The following is an 18651-nucleotide window of genomic DNA, read 5'->3' as shown; positions in this document are numbered from 1 at the left end:
GGGAAAGCACACTTTCCAAGAAAATGGAGAAAGAAACATCTGCCTCTCTTGCAGAAATATGTCTACAGCAGGAAGTGTTTTCCATGGCCTGTTTGCTGTGCATGGGAACTGATCTGAATGTTATCCTGTCACCCTGAGAGCCACTGGCTATTATTCTGCTACTGTTTATCGATTTATGCTGGTTTGTGTTTTTTTTTCCTGGGTCAGTGAAATAAACCAAACTGCTCTGCCTTTATGCAATGCCAGATGGCTACAGGAGGGAGCAAAACCTCCCCATACCCGCTTACACATAGTTCTTATGATATCTGGCCACAGTAGCAGTCTTGATGCTTATGTGGGAATAAACCACTTGTATAGTAGGGATGTAAATGGTTAAATGGTTAATTGACAATTATATTTATACCATTTACCGCTTACTGTTTTGTGACCTCTGGCAGGAGTGGCCCCAGCCCCTTATGTCTTGACTGTGCTTCTGGCACTGTGTGGGTCCCAGGCCACTGGGGGGGAGCCGTGAGCAGGGGGCAGCAGGCGCTGGGACTGGGGCTGCAGACATCTCCTGTGCTTGGATCCCACTGCCACAGGGAGGGAAGGGGGTGCTGGGCCCCCCATCAAGATCAGGTGGGGCCTTCTGCTGCGAGAGCAAGACTCTTGGCTCCACAGTGGGTCTACCACTGGCTGCTCGCATGGCGAGCGCAGCCCCGAGGCACTGTTGAGAGGCAGCGGCACGCTGGGAGGCTGCTGTTGCAGCCCTGATGCTCCCTCCAGGACCCCTGCTACACCGCTGCCCCTCAGGTACCCCTGGGGCTGCTCACCATAGTGATCCCTCAGACCTGGTGCCACCTGCTCCATCTGCTGTGGTGCCTCCTTGGGCCGAGCCAGCTGTGTGCTTTGCCCTGCCTTAAGTCTGGACCAAGCCCTGTGCAGCGCCAGCACCATGGGCAGGACGGGGGAGGATGCTGTGTGCCTGCTGCTGGTCACCCCACTGGGACTAGACCCCCCCCTTTCCCCAGGGCGAGCTGGGGAGGGCCCGGTCTGGCAGCATGGACGAGCCTTGCAGGTTTGGGCCGCAGTGGCACAAGCGCAGCAGGAGGCTCAGGGAACCCATAGCTCTGCCTGGCTCCACCACTGCAGGGGTGGGAGTCTTGCTGCTGCAATGAGAAGGGCCGCGCCTGACCCTGGTGGGGGGTTTGGCATGCCCCTCCCTTGCTCCTCCTCTTGGCAGTGGGATCTGGGCACAGGAGAGGTTCACAGCCCCAGCCCCTGCCCATGGGGGCGAGGGGAAGCTGTGGCTCTGCAGCTGGGCAGCACCCATAGTGGCTCAGCTGCACCTGCCACCCCCTGCCCATGGCTCCTCGTCAGCGGCCTGGGGCCTGCAGTGCACAGGAACAGATTCACGGTGAAGGTGTAAGGGGCTGGGGCTGTTCGGAGATCAGTAAACTGGGTATGAATTATCGGTTAACCTTTTAAGTGATATAATTAATGGAGGTTAAATGGATATTTTTAAAACAATATTTTCATCTCTATTATAGGTGTTTTCCATGGGAGGAAGTGGGGGAAGAGCAGAGCAGGGGAGGGGATGTAAGTTTAGCTGAGCTATCCTGCCTGGGGAGGGAGAGTGTCTGACGCTGGTACATGGGAGCTGTAGATGAAGTATGCCTGGCTGCCTGCCTGAGTGAGGATCACTCACAAGAGCAAACACACGCAGAATCAGGCTCATATTGTATAACACTCTCGTCCATTAAAAGCAGAAGCAAGAGGATGGATTCACTTACAGTCAAATGCAACTTTAGAGGATTTTACCTTTCTGAGCAGCTTTCATACCCAGCCACAGAAGCTGGATTCTGTTCTCTGGACCAGCACCAGCACTCTGGGCTTTATCAGCTTGAATTAGAAATGGGTGAGGACAGAGATGGGCCTGCTGGCTTCAGGCAAAGTGTTTTGTTGTTGTTTTACACTGCTTTCCAAATGCTAGAAATACCAGCCCTGCCTGTTGTTGAAGCCAATAGTAGCTCCCACTTGGCAGAGGACCGTAATAGTTACACAGACATGGATATGGCAACGGGGTGTGGTCTGCTCATGTGCTTACTTGAAACTAATGTTTTCATTGTGTTTACTTCACAGCTGAAATAGTTGTCATTAAGATTGGCTTTTAATGCTGGGGGGAGACTTTTTAAATTTTTTTTCCAGAGCAGTAAAACTGATACATTTCTGATTGCAATTTTTTTTTAAATTTGTCTTCTTCCTCCCCCTCTCCTCACCCTTTGTCAGTTTTTGCAAGCTTTCAATGATACAGCAAGCGAAGAGAATGGGAGATGGTTCATACTTTGCTGAAATGGAGTCAGGGCAATACTATTACAGCAAATAGATACAGAGCACAGGAAGTCATGGAGAACCAGCGAGAGGGTGTTTAGCTGCACCATGGAAAGAATTATTTACAGAATATGAATAGACTATAACTCTTTTTCCAGACAGGTTTAGTATTAAGGCTTTGATAGGTAACTTAGCAGTGAGAACCAGAATTAACTATGTGTTTTCCTTTGTGCTAATCCTGTGCAGATACCTTTGCCTGTGCAGTCCTTTACTCAAAGTTATTGGGGCTTTGCAGAGGTCCAGAGGGTTGGCTAATGAATCTCCCTACAGGATTGGAGCCATGCAGGAGTGGATCCGAAGGGGGTGCAGTGATGCAACTGCACCCACCCCCCTTTCTGACCACACAGCAAGAGCAACATTTGAAGACTTCTTAAAGTCCCCAAAGAGGGTAAAAATTCCCACCTTTCCCACTCCTTGCTCAGAGGCATGTCACCTCCCCTCTCCTCCCTCACCTGCCAGTGTCACGGTCCCACTCCAGCTGGGCTGCACAGGGGCTGGGCTTGGCCCTGGACAGCAGAAGCAATGGCAGGAGGGTGGGTCCCCCCCGCACTGGTCTCCCTCCTGTGTTCCCTGCCAGCCTGGAAGGAGGTGCAGGGAACCTGCCTGCTGCAGCTGCCACTGCTGCTGTCGCGAGCTGATCCCAGCCCCCAGACTGCCTGGCTGAAATGGCTCTGGAGCTCTTGGGATAGTGGAGACAGTGGCAGGTGGGGGAAAGGGAGGGGAGGAGCTGGGCCTCTGAACTAGGGTTGCCAACTCTGTTTGAATCTATTCCGGGAGGTTTCATCACATGATGTAATGACATTAATGACTTCGCATCAGGAATGCAATTGCACATTACTATTACATTTTAAAGACTTACTGGACAACTGTATAATCAGATTCAACACTTAATATTTATTTTAATGAATGCCCTATCATTTATCCCCTGGGTGACTCTCAGCAGTCTCCTGGAGATTTATCTCTAATTCCTGGAGACTCCAGGGCAATCCTGGAGGGTTGGCAACCCTACTCTGAGCAGAGAAGTGGAGAATTCTTACCTGCTTTGGGCTCTTAAAAAAAAAAAAGGCCCAGTGGTGCTCCCGTGGTGTGGTCTGCCTACTCCAGCAGGGGACAGAGGCTGGGAGCAAGGGGTGCAGCCATCCCTGCAGTACCGGCCGCTGCTCCTGCACCCCTCTTTCAAAATTGCGGATCTACTTCTGGAGCCATTTGCTGGAATTTGTATGTTTGCATTCCATAATAAAGTATTTGCCACTCTCTTGTAATTGGGGTTTCCTTTTTATGAGTAGGAGATAAAGCTTCTCCTAGAGGGCTTATGGTTTTAAAATCTTTCATCCACTTAGACCTGCAAAGGACTTGCATTGCTGGGCAAGTCTGTGTTAGGCTTAGAGTGCCCAGTGAACAGACCCCAGTAATCTCTTTTGGATTATGTCCAGATCTCCGTAGCTGGCAGGGTTTGAGTTAGAAGGAAATATTTCATTGCATACGATCCCCTCTGCCAGAATTCTCATTTCTGCAATCTGGCTACCACCTTGAGCCTGAGTGCCTCATTTCTAGGTAATCCCTCCCCTCGGGTGGTAGCTAGGCCCACACATTTGCCTCTCACCTTTCTTCCTTCTTTCTTTGCACCCTTCCTCTTGCAGACCCAGTGTGCCATCTTCTATCTCATCATGAGACGAGGGAGCCTGTAGGAGCATTAACCAGACTGGAGCTGTGCTTGGGGCACCGCAGTGACTGTAGACTGGACCTGGCCAATCCTGCTAGGCCATTGTTTGTTCTTCTTGCCCCTTTTATGAGGGGAACCGCTCCAACATGCAGCCGTCTCTACCACCTTTCTGCAGATGTGGGCAAAGGGTGTGAGGGGTGATGTAGGTGTGGGAGCTTTGGAATTTACCGCTCCCAAGTTAGACCACAGACAAACAGTCTTCTTGCAACCTCTCTGTCAGCCTGGGGATGGGATCCTGCTGCCCCTCTTCACCTCATAAGCAAGATGGACACTTGGGTGGCATGGTTTAGTCAAGGATGATCCTGGCTTCAGCAAGGGGCTGGACTAGGTGCTCTTGCGAGGTCAATTCTAGTCCTACTTTCCTGTGACCTGATGTGTATTGTACCTCCGGCACTTCTATGAAAACACAGTTTCTAAAGCCCTGAAGCAAGCACGGTCTTCGTGGGGCAGGGGAGCTACAAAGGACTCCACCAGGCAGGCCAGTCTGCTTGCTTGTATTCCCTCATTCCTGCGCTAAGGCAGCAGTGTAGTACGTTTACCATAATGCCCCCCTCATCTGAGTTAGTATCACCCTTTACACAGAGAATCAATCAGTCAAAATGTTTAATAGGTCATGAGCCCTTTCTCTTCTTTATATAGATCCATTTCCAGTTGGGTTGAAGTAAGGGGTATTGGGAAGGAGGGGCACATCCACTTCAGCCTTCTCCTCCCCCTGCATTGGTAAGCTGCACAGCCCCCAAGCAGCTGGTAAAGCAAGAGCTCCCCAGTGATTTTTTCAGTCTGTTACAAATGCACCATTGCAGACATTAGATAACAATACTTATTTCTAGATATCTCATGAGCGAGCACACTGCTTAGGACCAAGGGAGAAGGATGTGTTCCATATACTTCAGAAAGTGGCCACGCCACTTAAATCTGTTTTCTAGGCGGATCACTGCACATCTCCAGTGACTGGGCCTCAGATGCCCATGGTTTTGGCCGGGCAGGATGTAGAAAGTGGGGCAGGTCTAGGAAGAATTTCCTCTTCTTCAGGGAAGAAGAAAGATGTAAGCAAGTCTGAGTCAAGTAAGGTCTGTGCCTTGAACCTGGAAGAGACACCAGAGAAACTGAGATAAATAAAATCAGTATGGATCGTATTCTGCCTTTGGGGTCAGTCCAGCGACATCAGTAGAAGGCCCATGAGAGCATCTGGGGGGGAATTCAATGTCTAAGTCAATAATATTCTCTGGTTGTTCACATTAGGTACAAAATGTTGTTGTGTAACAACACAAGCTTTAAAAGGTATCTGATGTTTTTGGAGTTTGATCAAAAAGGAACAAGGAAGGAGAGGGAGAGGGAAGGAAAGGGAGATGGTTGGCTTCCTCTCAGGCAGTTCCTTACAGTTTCTGGAGTGCCACTGCTTCTTGTTTCGTTCTGCCTTTAAGAAGCCAAGTCCAATATTTCGGTAGCAACGCGCTCGCCATAACATCGTTGTTGTGTGAGTGAAGCAGAGGTGCCAGTGTAAATAACACGCTCAGAGAATAAAGGTGACTTGCAGGGGAAAAGAATGAGTCTCAGGTCACACGTGCTACCAAGAGTCATTTTTTAAAACCCCACTTGAAAAGGATGATTATGGAGGAACTACATTGTTTGGGAGCCTGCTGCGGCAGTGACACATGTTTGCTTTAGCGGTTGGCTTAGCACTAAGACTCGGAGGGATGGCATCTGAGAGGACAAAAGATGTCAGGCAGGGAACGGTTCGTGAGAAAGAAGATCAAGGCAGCAGGCATTCATATTAAGTTGCAATTAACAAAAACATGTGAAAGATAGTGACCCGAAATGGTGCTAGAACAATGGCAAGGACATCTCAGCCAGAAAGATCTTTTAGTTCTGGAACTGCTGGGGCTGATCGCAAGAGTAACAAAAAAAAGTGATTCATGTGTTGCTTAACCTTGGTTCTTTGTTTAACAAGGGAAAAGGGGATGGAAGAAACAAACCATACTGCATTGCATCAATTTTATTGGCACATGAAAAGGAGATGATCTTCATTTAATTTTTTCATTTAACTAATACAGATATTAATCCACGTCTCAGAACAGTGCTGTAACCACCATGTTACAGGTCCGGCGGTATCCAGGATGCTCTGTGGTGCAACTTTTGAAGTTGAGCTTCTGCACCTTATATTTAATAGTGACTGGATACATGTGGATGAAAAGCAGTGCAATGGGGAAGTTTCTGCCGGACTGGAAGCAAGGGCTCAGGCTAGAACCTAGGGCCCTTTCTTTCTGCACCAGCCAGCACCTTGCTGAGCCGCATATCCACTAGTTTCCCTGTTGTCCCACATATCTCCTTCTCTTGGCTCCCCGGGAGCTGGTTTCAGAAGGACCTCTGGAGTAATTTTCTGAATACTGTCTAATGTATGGTGTGGTAGGTAGCTAACTGTGCCGGTCAGTGTGAGAGAGGGGTTCAAATCCCCTCTGGGTGGGTGGGGGGAGGAGGACAGGACCTAAAAGCTGAGTAATTGACTTCCTGGGCAAATGTCCTATCCAGTCAGCTAAAGCAGGAGAAGATCTGGCATCTAACACCCATTAGTCATGGGGTCTGGCCGCCTCCACTTTCATGGCTTGGATGTATGCATCCACAACAGGCATATGTAAGAAGCTGTATACCTGCCCGGTTGGTGTGCAACTTGCTGTACATGCTCAGTCTACATATGCCTGCTTATTCATCCCTTCTGCATCGGAAATAGAGTTGCAACCTGTGAGTAAGCAGTAGAAAGTGTCATTTCAGTGCACAAAGAGAAATAGTATTCTGCCTGATACCTGGGTTTTGTGGCCCGACAAGAATCCTGCTTATCCAGTCCGTCAGCACCACGATTGCTTTGCATATTTCTTCAGGGAATTTTACCATAAAGTCCAATCCCACCAATCATGCTTTTGTATCCATGCACAATCCCTGCTGGACTCAACATTTTCCAGACATTGTATATAAATAATCTCTTGGGAGCTAGACAAGCGTTCCCTTTGCTTCATCTCCATTATCCTTCAGCCTTGGAGAACTGTTCTCGCTGTGTCATGAGAAGCAGTTAAGTACTTTGCTTTTAGTTCTGTGGGCTTAAAACATTTCTTAACCCAGTCTGTTACTGGTAACTGCTTAATTGAGCTATATTAACCTTAGAAAAAAGAGGACAGAGTAATATATTCGACTTAGTGACCGCTGTGTTTAACTTCCTGGGCTGAAGACAAAGCTTGTGAAATGGCATTTTTACAAACCAGTTTTCAGAGTCAGGAAAATTGTCAAGACGCATCCCAGACTTCATATTTTGGAATCAGTGGGACTTGAGGCCATATCCTATTCACCCTTATGCAGCTACATAGCTGCAATTTTGGGTACTTCTTCACAGTTTGGATTCCGTTTTCACCCGTGGTGCTATAGGATTGCCTGGGTGTATGTGTACTAACTGGAAGGAGGAGGGCCATTCTCCCTTTTAATCCAAAGATTCGGGCACTGGGCCAGCAAACAGGAGACCCAGAATGGAGCAGCCCCTTGCCCAGAGGAGATTTGGAATCTGTGTCCCAGCAAAGTGCTCTAACCACCAGTGAGCAGCTTGACAGTCCCTAGCTTGCCTCCCAGCCCTCATCGTGAGACTGGTCCACTGCACATCTAGGGGGAAAGATATGCAGAAGCAAGCTAAGTGGAGGGCAGATTCTGCCCTGCACATGAGAGCTCTCAACAGCATTTTTTCACTTTGAATCTAATATTCAGTGAATTAAAAGCACTAAGGGAGCTCCTACTCACTTTAAGGCAGTAGGTGGGACTAGACCTTCATCTTGTCAGCCTAGCAGTTCCCTCATTGAGCCCCAATCCTGCTCCTTTATGGCTTGTTTCCTGTACCCATATACCTTTCTTGTGTGATTGCCTAGTGAGCCAGCTTGAAGTGGAGGCTGGAGCGTACTTTAGACAGTGTTTAGTTCATGGCCTGCTGGTTAAAGCATATTGTTTGGTAGTGATGCAGACCGGTCCACAGTCTCTTGCGATAGGACATATCTTGCACTCCCTGTCCAAACGCTTTTATCACTAGGCCATTGGGCTGCAATTCCTCCTCCAGCAACAAGCAAAGACTTTCTGCACCTAATTTTAGGACCTATGTGGTGGTACATGCACAGCGTTGTAGTTCTGTTCTGCTTTGCAGTCTGTGTAGCCAGGATCCAGTGCTTACTTGTCAGGGTGCACGGTTAATAGAAAATGCAGGAAAGCCAGTGCCCAATGACTATTTTGCATCAGTCTTTACACAAAAAATACACTTCAACTAGACACGTAACAAAATTAATATAAGCAAAGAAAGCAAAGGGCTGAGGATCATAATAACTAGAGCACATCCAAGATCGATAAGAATGCATTTCTGACATATTAGAATAGGGTTAAGTTGGCAGGGCTTGACAGACTTCACAGATTCATGGAAGTTTAGGGCTGGAAGGGACCTCAGGAGATCATTGGGTCCAGCCCCCCTGCTCTGGGCAGGAAAGACTGCTGGGGTCAAATAACCCAGCAAGGTGTGCATCCAGTATCCTTTTGAAGATCCCTCCAGGGTAGGTGCCTGCCCGACCCTGGAGAGGTTGCAGTTCATCCCAGGGTGCTGAAAGAATAGGCTAAGGAACTCTCGAAGCCACTGGTGACAGTATTTGCAGTCATGGAAGACAGGCAAAGACCTAGAGACTGGAAAAGAGCTAACAAACTGCCCTTCGCTAAAAAGGAGGACCTGGGAAATTATAGACTTGGCATGATTTATGTACCTGGGAAGCTGCTGGAGCAAATTATAAAACAGTTTATAAACCCCTGGGTGGGGGAGGGGATGTGCACTCTCCCAGGGTGCCACTCTGATCCCCTTCCTCTCCCCAATCTGCTGCTTTGCTTTGTACTCCCTGCCCCATCTCCTCCTCTGCTGCATGCTGTGCATGCTGCCCTGTGCTCCCTGCCTGATCTTCTGCTCTGCTTTCTGCCTCCTGCCCTACCTGCTGCTGTGCTAACTGTCCCCTCCCCAATCTGCTGCATACCAAATGCAGAAGCTGCCCATGCCACTTGCCGCAGGCTGGCCACTCCTGCCTTAAGGACAAATCAACAACCAACTTTATTTTCTGCTTTGATCGGGTAGCTAGTTTGATAGATGAGGAGAACGTAGTGTACATAATATACGTGGACTTCAGTAAAGCTTTTGCCACAGTCCCTAGAGACATTCTCCTAAGTTAACTGGAGAAATGTGGGTAAGAGAAAATTAATCAGGCGGATCTATAATTCGTTGAATAATACAATCGGGGAGTAACTATAAATGCATCAATGTCGGAATAGCAAGGCATTTCAAATAGGTCCAACAGTAATCTGTCATAACATTTTTATTAATGACTTGCATGCAGGAAGAGAGAACCTCTTGATCAAGTTTACAGGCGACGGGGGTTGCTACATGTAGGGAATAATAAAAGTACAAATGCCAGCTCTGGCTTGCTTGGTGTCCTTCTTACCCTATGACTCTTAGGAGATTTTCATGGCTAGTTAGAGAGAGGAGTTTGAAGCCCCTCAGGCTGGGGAGCACCTGGAGCCCAGGTCTCCCACTGCCTGAGTGCTCTAATGACTAGGATGCTAGACCCAAGCTGGGAACCATCACTGACATCATGGCAAGTAGGCAGCTGCCCTCCAGACTGTATTTAGAGTCCTACATGAATAAAGGTGCCTATATGCAACCATGAGCGAGGTACTTGGGCTCCAAGAAAAGGCAGCACTCAAGAAACACCCCTATGTTCAGTCGTCCCTGTTGACTAACTCTGGGCTTTCTGAATCAACCTTTGGAGGTGCCTGATGACTATAAAGGGAGCCCAGGCACCTACGCTTGTGTCTTTAACTTTCTGTGGCCAGTTTCCAATTTTTAGCAGTTGCAATGCATGAATGGGAGGTACCTGGTGTACAAAGTAGGTTTCTCCATGGCTCTGATGCTTTTGAGACTTTTACTTTTGATCCATTTTACCTTCTCAAATGTTGTGTTGTTAGGACTTCTAGTGTTTATGCTGATAGTAGCCTTAAGTCTTTTTTCAGAGAGGCATAGAAATTAGTTTCATAGTTTCATAGTAGCTAGAGTCGGAAGGGACCTAGGTAGATCATCTAGTCCGACCCCCTGCCTTAGCAGGAAAGAGCACCGGGGTCAGATGACCCCGGCAAGTTGCTCATCTAACTTCCTTTTAAAAATCCCCAGGCTAGGAGCCTGCACCACTTCCCCTGGAAGCTGGTTCCAGGCCCTAGCCGCCCTGACTGTGAAGTAGCGCCTCCTAATATCTAATCTAAACTTACCCTCCGCCAGTTTGTGACCGTTATTCCTGGTCACTCCTGGCAGTGCACGGGGGAACAGGGACTCCCCCAATACCTGCTGATCCCCCCTGACCAGTTTGTAGCAGGCCACAAGGTCCCCCCTTAACCTTCTCTTGTAGAGGCTAAACAGGTTCAGGTCCCGTAGCCTCTCCTCATAAGGCCTGCCCTGCTGACCCCTGATCATACGAGTGGCCCTCCTCTGAACTCTTTCCATATTGTCCACGTCCCTCTTGAAGTGTGGCGCCCAGAACTGGACGCAGTACTCCAGCTGCGGCCTGACCAGTGCCGCATAGAGGGGGAGGATCACCTCCCTGGACCTGCTCGAGATGCATCTGTGGATGCATGACAGGGTACGGTTGGCCTTCTTGACTGCCTCCCCACACTGCCGGCCCATGTTCATCGTGGAGTCAATGACGACTCCAAGATCCTTTTCCGTCTCCGTGCTGGCAAGAGGGGAGTTCCCCAACCTGTAAGTGTGGTGCCGGTTCTTCCTCCCCATGTGCAACACCTTGCACTTATCAGTGTTAAACCCCATCCTATTCTCATCCGCCCACCGTTGCAACCTGTCAAGGTCAGCTTGTAGCCTATTGCACCCTTCTAGTGCACCCACATCCCCCCACATCTTAGTGTCATCAGCAAACTTGAACAGGGTGCTTTCTACCCCGTCATCCAAGTCACTGATGAAGATGTTGAACAGTGCGGGCCCGAGGACCGAGCCCTGCGGAACCCCACTGCCCACATCCTTCCAGGTCGAGAAGAACCCATCCACTACCACCCTCTGGGTGCGGCCCTTCAACCAGTTGGCGACCCATTTGACCGTGTGGGCATCGACACCACAGTCTCCCAGCTTTTTGATGAGGACAGGGTGAGAGACAGTGTCGAAAGCCTTCCGGAAGTCCAAAAAGACTACATCCACAGCAACCCCTGCGTCTAATGATTTGGTGACCTGATCGTAAAAGGCCACCAGGTTGGTCTGACAAGACCTGCCACTGATGAACCCATGTTGGTTGCCCCTGAGCATGCATTCCCCCGCAAGGCCCTCCTGGATGTGTGCCAGGATAATTTTTTCAAAGAGCTTACCCGGGATTGAGGTAAGACTAACTGGCCTGTAATTTCCCGGGTCCTCTTTTTTTCCCTTTTTGAAGATAGGGACCACATTGGCCCTCTTCCAGTCCTCCGGCACCTCGCCAGAGCACCAGGAGTGCTCATAGAGCCGTGCCAGGGGTCCCGCAATGACCTCGGCCAGTTCCTGTAGAACCCTAGGGTGAAGATCGTCCGGACCAGCGGACTTGAACACGTCCAGCCTTTCCAGAAGTACCCTAACTAACTCCTTGCTAACCCTTGGCCCAGGCGTGTCTCTCTCGGGGCCCGAGGGGGGCCCAGCAGGGAGGTGGCTGAACTGGTCCCTACTTAGGAAGACAGAGGCAAAGAAATCGTTAAATATGTTAGCTTTGTCATCTGGCGTGATGACTAAGTTGCCCATCGTGTCCTGCAGGGGCCCCACATTACCCGGGACCCTCTTTTTACCCCCTATGTATTTGAAGAAGGACTTCTTATTGTCCTTAATCCGGGAAGCTAGTCCTATCTCCAACTCTGCCTTGGCCCTCCTGACTGCCCCCCTACATCCTCGGGCAACTGTAACATAGTCCTTCTTGGTGATGACCCCATCTCTCCATTGGGTATATGCCTCCCTTTTAGCAAGGAGACATTCCCGGATGCTCTTAGTGAGCCATGGGGGTTTATGTGCCCTCCTGCTCCCTTTGACCCTTGTTGGGATTACCTCCCTTTGGGCATGGAGGATCGTCTCCTTAAGGAGCAACCACTCACCTTCGACATCCGATTCCCTTCCCCTCTGGGTCCTCAGCGCTTCCCCAACGATCCTCCTTAGCTTGTTGAAGTCAGCCCTCCTAAAGTCTAGGGCTGTTGCCTTGCTGCAGCCCTTTGCCACCTTACGCTGGATGGTGAATTCCAGCAAGCGATGATCACTGTCTCCCAGGTGGCCCATCACCCGCAGCCCCCTCACCAGGTCATCACCCGTGGCCAGCACCAGGTCCAACAAGGCGTCTCCCCTGGTGGGACTGTGCACCTCCTGGGTTAGATGGAGGTCCTGCACTCTGGCTAAGAACCGACGTGAGCGATCAGACTTGGCTGACTGCTCCTCCCAGCAGATGTCTGGGAAGTTCAGGTCCCCCATGATGACCACATCCTTAGCCCTCACTGCCTCTGTAAGCTGACCTAAGAATTCCTGGTCGAGCTCTTCTCCCTGGTTGGGAGGTCTATAGTAGACTCCCACCGTTAAGTCTCTCTCCCCTGGACTGCCTTTTACTCTAACCCAGAGCACCTCAGAGTGCCCCCCCTCTACCCCCTTGCTAATTAACGAGGAAGTATATTCCTCCTTGATGTAGAGTGCTACTCCTCCACCTTTCCTTCCTATCCTGTCCTTCCTGTACAGCCTATAGCCCTTGACACTCACCGCCCAGTCATGCGATGAGTCCCACCACGTTTCTGTGATCCCCACTATGTCAGGGCTGGTGACAGCTAGGAGGAGGGCGAGTTCCTCCTGCTTCTTCCCCATACTTCGAGCATTCGTGTAGAGGCATTTAAGGCCTCCAACGGTTGTGCCCACTGACCCCCTAGTCTCAGCAATGCCCTGTCCCCCATCGCTTACCTGTTTTCAATTGGTTGAACCCTTTTAGATTCATCCCCTATGTTTGTTCACCCTGTATTTGCCTTTGCCGTGCTTTAAAAAAATATCTCCAAGAACTAAGGTTCTGCATGTGGATGGACTCTGTTCCCACTCAGAGCCCCAGTGACATCCTGTGCAAGCAGTCGTCTTCTTTGGAGAGCTCTGTGCAGCAGGGAGGCTAAGCAGCCATCAAGTCTAAGAGGAGGAAAATATCAGCAAAGGGTACGATGCCAGAAAACAATGTTAAAATAACATTAAAAATGGAGGACACTTCTGAAAACAGAATGTAGACTTAAGATAGATTCCACAATTCTCTTTGGAAGAAGCTGTTGTTTTTCTTACTATGTGATTTTTCTTTTTTCACAGTGGAACAGGAAAACACACAGAAGAAAACGTTCACCACCTGGATAAATTCACAATTGGCTAAGGTAAGAAGATGATTTGTGGGGGACTGAGGGTGGTATTCTGTTTCCTCTTGGTCACCTAAGTGGTGCTGTTTTAATCCCGTAAGTGACATTTGTGGATTCCATTTCCAGTGGCTATGTGTGCATGCCCCTTATGGATGCATACTGGCCTCTAAGGCCTGGAAATGTAGGCAGTTCAAAATAATGACTAGAGGTGATATGCTTAGGAGGAGTGCAGCTTTCCCATGGTTTACCTCCAGTAGGTGAGTGGTTAGGGCACATCTCTGAAGGGTCCAAGACCCAGGTACTAGCCTTCCCCACATCTTGTCTGAAGGGGCTTTGAAATTATATCCCAGTCATTTCCTTGTACAGCACTCTGACCACCACAGGTCAGGCACTATCCAGACTGTTCTCTGATGCCCCTTTTGAAGCACAGGTCTCTCAGCAGCCATGAAAAGGAGTTATGTGAGGCTGGGAAGAGAAGAGCAAGGCAAAGAGGATGTGTAGACCACTGAGATCTCTCCTGACAAGGGAGGGGGCCTGGATTCTTTTCTGGAAACTTGTTCCCAGCGAGGCAGAAAATTCTGCACTGCCGTGCATCCTTTTATTCCAGGGACTATTAAATGTGAGGGACAGTGGCTCAGCTTCAACAGGAGTGTTGCAAAGGGGCCTGGGTCATTTGTAATATTGTGGCATGGTGGTTGAAATGCTGTGTTAGTAAGGTACATTCAAATCCTTCTGGGTGAGGGAAAGCCTTGAACCTGGGTGTCTAGGGTGCCTATAGACCGTGCTTGTTCACTTCCTAATCAGAATGTGTTGGAGCAGACTCGATCAATCGAGTCTGCTCCGTGTTCTAATTAGAGTGCTCCAGTGTCGCCTCACCGTCATGTGTATTAAGCCCCCACATATTTCAGAACGGCTGTGGGGACACTTCATCTAAACCTTGTTGAATGAGCTTTAGATAAAGCGTCCTGTGGCCATTTTGAAACACAGAGGGGCTTACTAAACATGAAGGTGTGCAATTTTAATTAGAGCGGCTGTCTGGGAGCTGCTCTAATTAAAACCGGCCCCCCCCCAGCATCTGTTTAGACAGTACTAATTTCCCATGGAGTGCCTTTGCCACTCAGTTATTGGAACTAAAACATTGGTGGCCTCTCCTCCTCTATTTTGTTTCTGGAACTTGTAGTCAGGTATGCGCATTTATTGTCATCTATGTATGTGTAGGGGTATAAAACTGCTACCCGTATGTAAGTGCCAAAAATGCAACTTGGTCACAAATGGGAATAAGAAAGTTGCTCAGAATGGATCCGAATGAACAAAGCAAACTAATTTGCAAACAAATACAGAGTAGGATCAGAGTCATGGATTTATGTACTTTGTGGATGCAGGGAGGCCACCTTGATTTTAGCAAAGCTTTTGATATGGTCTACCACAACATTTTGGGGGCAAATTAAGGAAGTACAAGCTGGATGAATGGACTGTAAGGTGGATAGAAAACTGGCTGGACCATAGGCTCAGAGGGTAGTAATCAATGGCTTGATGTCTAGTTGGCAGGTGGTATCAAGCAGAATGGCGCAGGGGTCAGTCCTAGGGCCAGTTTTGTTCAGTGTCTTCATCAGTGACCTGGAAGATGGTATAGAGAGCACCCTCAGCAAGTGAGCAGATGACACCAAGCTGGAGGGAGTAGTAGATACCCTGGAGGGTAGGGCCGGGATTCAGAATGGCCTAGAGAAATTGGAGGATTTAACCCACAGTACCTCAGTTTGGCCCTCCTCTGAGCCCATCTTGATTATAGAAGATGTATATTGCTCCTTAACATAGAGCGCAACATCCCCCCACCCTTTTTTTCCCACTCTACCCTGTCTGTACAACCTATAACCTTCAGTGCCTACCGCCCAGTCGTGAGTAGGTTCCCACCAGGTTTCAGTTAGCCCAACCAGCTCAAACTTGTTGCTTGCAAGCAGGAGTGCAAGTTCCTTCTGCTTGTTCCCCATGCGCCTAGCATTAGTGTAGAGACAGTTAAGCCCCGCAATGGGTACCCTTGGTCCCCCCCGTCCTGATGTCTATTGGTCCCCTTAGTGCCTACCTTAGTGCTTACCTGGGCTGATCCAGCACATGGCTCTTGGCTCTCTGGTCCTAGGTTCTCTTTGTCCACTGCATCCCCGTCCCCTGACAAACCTAGTCCTTTGGAGGAGATCATTCAACCTGTAAGAGAATAGACTCTTACCTTTAGGAAAAAGGTGAAGACCATCAGGTTCATTGGTGAAAAGTGAGAACATTCAACTAATTGTTCTTCTTTATTTTCATCTTTTTTCAAAATTAGTTACTGGAAAATTTGCATCGGAGCTGTATTATACTCTCCTAAGGGGGTAGCTGGAAACATAATCTTGGCTGTAGCACAGAAAAGCACTAAACCAATGCTTAAGTTCACTCTTTTTCAAGTACTGTAATCGTTTAAGCGTGTGTCCCAAATTAATTGGCTGTATTTACTTAAAATTAAGCACACCTGTACACACTTTCCGAATAGGATTACTTGCTAGACCTGGGGCCCTACACTTGAAAAGGAATCCATTTAATACAGTCTATTGAAACTAATAAAAATGGTAAATTGAATTTAAAAAGGCAAACAAGTAGATTTTGTTAAAGAAACCAGGAAGTGAAGCAATGAATGATCCTTTGTAAAATGGTGATTTCAAAATGATAAAATATTGTGTGACTAGTATCCAACACATTATTTTGCAGCGTGTACCTTCTTCTGTAATCTCAGACCTATATACAGACATCAAGCAAGGACATGTGCTCTTGGACCTGTTGGAAGTACTTTCAGGTCAACAATTGGTAAGATAAAATAATACCCCTTCTGCCCCACCTTGATCAAACTCCTGCAAAGGTTTATGCCTGTGTTTAAGTCTTAAGTGTGTTAGCAGTTGCACTGTAGTTGACAGGAATACTCATAAGTGCCTCGATCCTGGAAGTGCATCCTAGAAGTCAAAGAAAACTTTACAAATGCACAGAGGACCAAACATAAATCTTTCCAGGACAATGACAACATAAAATAAAACAGATCATTGCAGCTAGTGATGTAATATGTTCTTTTTACTTTATAGCCACGGGAGAAAGGATTTAACACCTTCCAGTGCAGAAGCAACATAGAAAATGCCTTGGCATTTTTAAAGAACAAATCAGTAAGTATTAAAGATAACTTTCAAATTCCCAATTAAAGTCAGTTTGGCTTTTGGAACATTTTCCTTTATTTAAACAATGAACCTCTTCTTTTCCAGGTCAAGCTCATAAATATTCATGTTGCTGACATTATTGAAGGAAAACCTTCCATTGTGCTTGGCCTAATATGGACAATCATATCGCATTTTCATGTAAGTAGTTCTGTGATGCAATAAAGTATTTTAGCAGAGGAAAAGAGGATAAAAAGTTGTAGAATTCTATGGTCATTACATGAAGTGAGTTACACATCAACACAATCTGTAAGGTTGTTTTGCTGTAAACCCTAAAATGTTGGCTCAGATGAGTAAGGTCTCAAACACACTTTATTTGTATCTCATAGCTGCATCTTCTAAAATAGTTACTCAATTAATTTTACGAGCCTGAGCAAAATAGGATTGAAAGCAGCATGATGTAGCTCAATATTTTTAATGACTATCAAAAACCTCCTAAATTCTGTCCGCAAATGTGTGCATGGTTTCTGTTTTTTCCATGGGAGTTGTGTATGTCCACATGGCCCTAAGTAGCTTAGGACCAAACTGTTTAAGGCAGACACTAGATACGGAACATTTCCGCTCAAATGTCAAATTTAGCAAAGATGTAAGGAACTGAGGACAAGGTTTTGTGATAGACTGCTACCTCAGCCATCCTTAAATCCCATCTTATTACTAAGGGGTCTCTGCAGCTGGTATTTTCACTGAAATTAAGGTTACATTCTCCATCTCTGGTAGATCGAAGAACTTGCCTGCACGTTTGCTTGTAGTTACAATCAGCCCTCTCTTGATTCTTCGAGTGTCGGTGACTCATCTGCAACTGCAAGCCCACCGCCTAAAAGAAGTGCTAAAGTGAAGAAACGGTGGAAGATATCTGCAAAGAAGGCCCTTCTGCTGTGGGCAAAGGAGCAGTGTTCAATGTAAGGCTCATACGCGAGGTATAAAAGAGGCTCAGAGGTGATGAGGTGTAAAAGAAGGGACGATCGGTTCAGCCCGTAGGCGATGTGGCCAACCAGTTTGAACAGAACTTTGGTTTTAATTTGAAGTCTGAACATTTTTACAAAAGACTTTTTACTATAAGTATTAGGAGCTAATTCTGCTAATGAAACACAGAGATGTGAGTTGGCTGTCTGGCTTTCTGTTTTATCGGTTGACCCAGTTCTCAGTGTGATGTTCTTAGTACAGTGTCTGCATGATTTGCCCATTTTAATCCTGTTGGATTGACATTTACTGGTTTTCTGAGAAACAGAGAAATCATCCAACAATTTGTCTAACAAAAAAAAAAGTGTCTAGAAATAATGAGCATCCCAGCTCATGTGTGTTCCCTCCAGAGGACTTCAAGAGCCAGAAGAAGGAGCCACGTGAGCTAAGGACTTCTATGTTTAGGATGACTCAGGCTTTCATCCCACCAAGATTTATGCTTGTACTTGGCTTACCCACTGCAGTCAGTCACATTTGTTTCAAAGAGAGCAATAGCAGTTCAGTGTTAAGTATATGCAGATGCGTTTGCAAGACCAATGTGGAAGTCTGTTACCTTTTGTGCACCTATGTGGCAGCTTTCTAGCCATGCAAGTGATGTTTTAAGCTCTGCTTCTGCACTGTGGGTACTTGTGTGAATGTACAGACTGAGCATATTTAGTGGGCTATGCACTAGTTGTGCACATATGCATGTACCTGGGCATAAATTTGGAAATGTGGGGCACAAGGAAAGGCAGGGTCCTCCCATGGTCAAGTCCCAGTACCTGAGTGGTTAGGGCATTCATCCAGGAAATAGGAGACCCATCCTGCCACCAGGGCTTTACATTTCCTTGAAGATCCAGTGTCTTTGTAAAATACTTTTTACAAAATTTTACCAAAGCCTCAGCCCTTTTTTTCCAGCTGTCCTGCTGCCACCTTTTGTTATCATCCCACTGATGTCCCATT

General features: G+C 47.7%; 1 protein-coding gene across 3 annotated transcripts in view; it reads left to right on the top strand.

Moving 5' to 3' along the window:
* The window catches only part of SYNE2 (spectrin repeat containing nuclear envelope protein 2), a 280784-nt gene that overhangs the window by 43092 nt on the left and 219041 nt on the right, over positions 1-18651 (top strand). For all 3 annotated transcript variants that reach the window (XM_090034211.1, XM_090034213.1, XM_090034212.1), the window contains exons 3-7: positions 13479-13540; positions 16259-16354; positions 16624-16701; positions 16798-16890; positions 17467-17648. In XM_090034211.1, coding sequence (XP_089890337.1) covers positions 13479-13540; positions 16259-16354; positions 16624-16701; positions 16798-16890; positions 17467-17648 — 511 coding nt within the window. The remainder of the gene's footprint in view (positions 1-13478; positions 13541-16258; positions 16355-16623; positions 16702-16797; positions 16891-17466; positions 17649-18651) is intronic.

Source organism: Crocodylus siamensis, chromosome 2 (genome assembly GCF_052110815.1).
Source record: "Crocodylus siamensis isolate JL-2025a chromosome 2, ASM5211081v1, whole genome shotgun sequence".
NCBI classification, from domain to species: Eukaryota; Metazoa; Chordata; order Crocodylia; family Crocodylidae; genus Crocodylus; species Crocodylus siamensis.
This window is presented reverse-complemented; position numbering and strand designations above follow the sequence as displayed.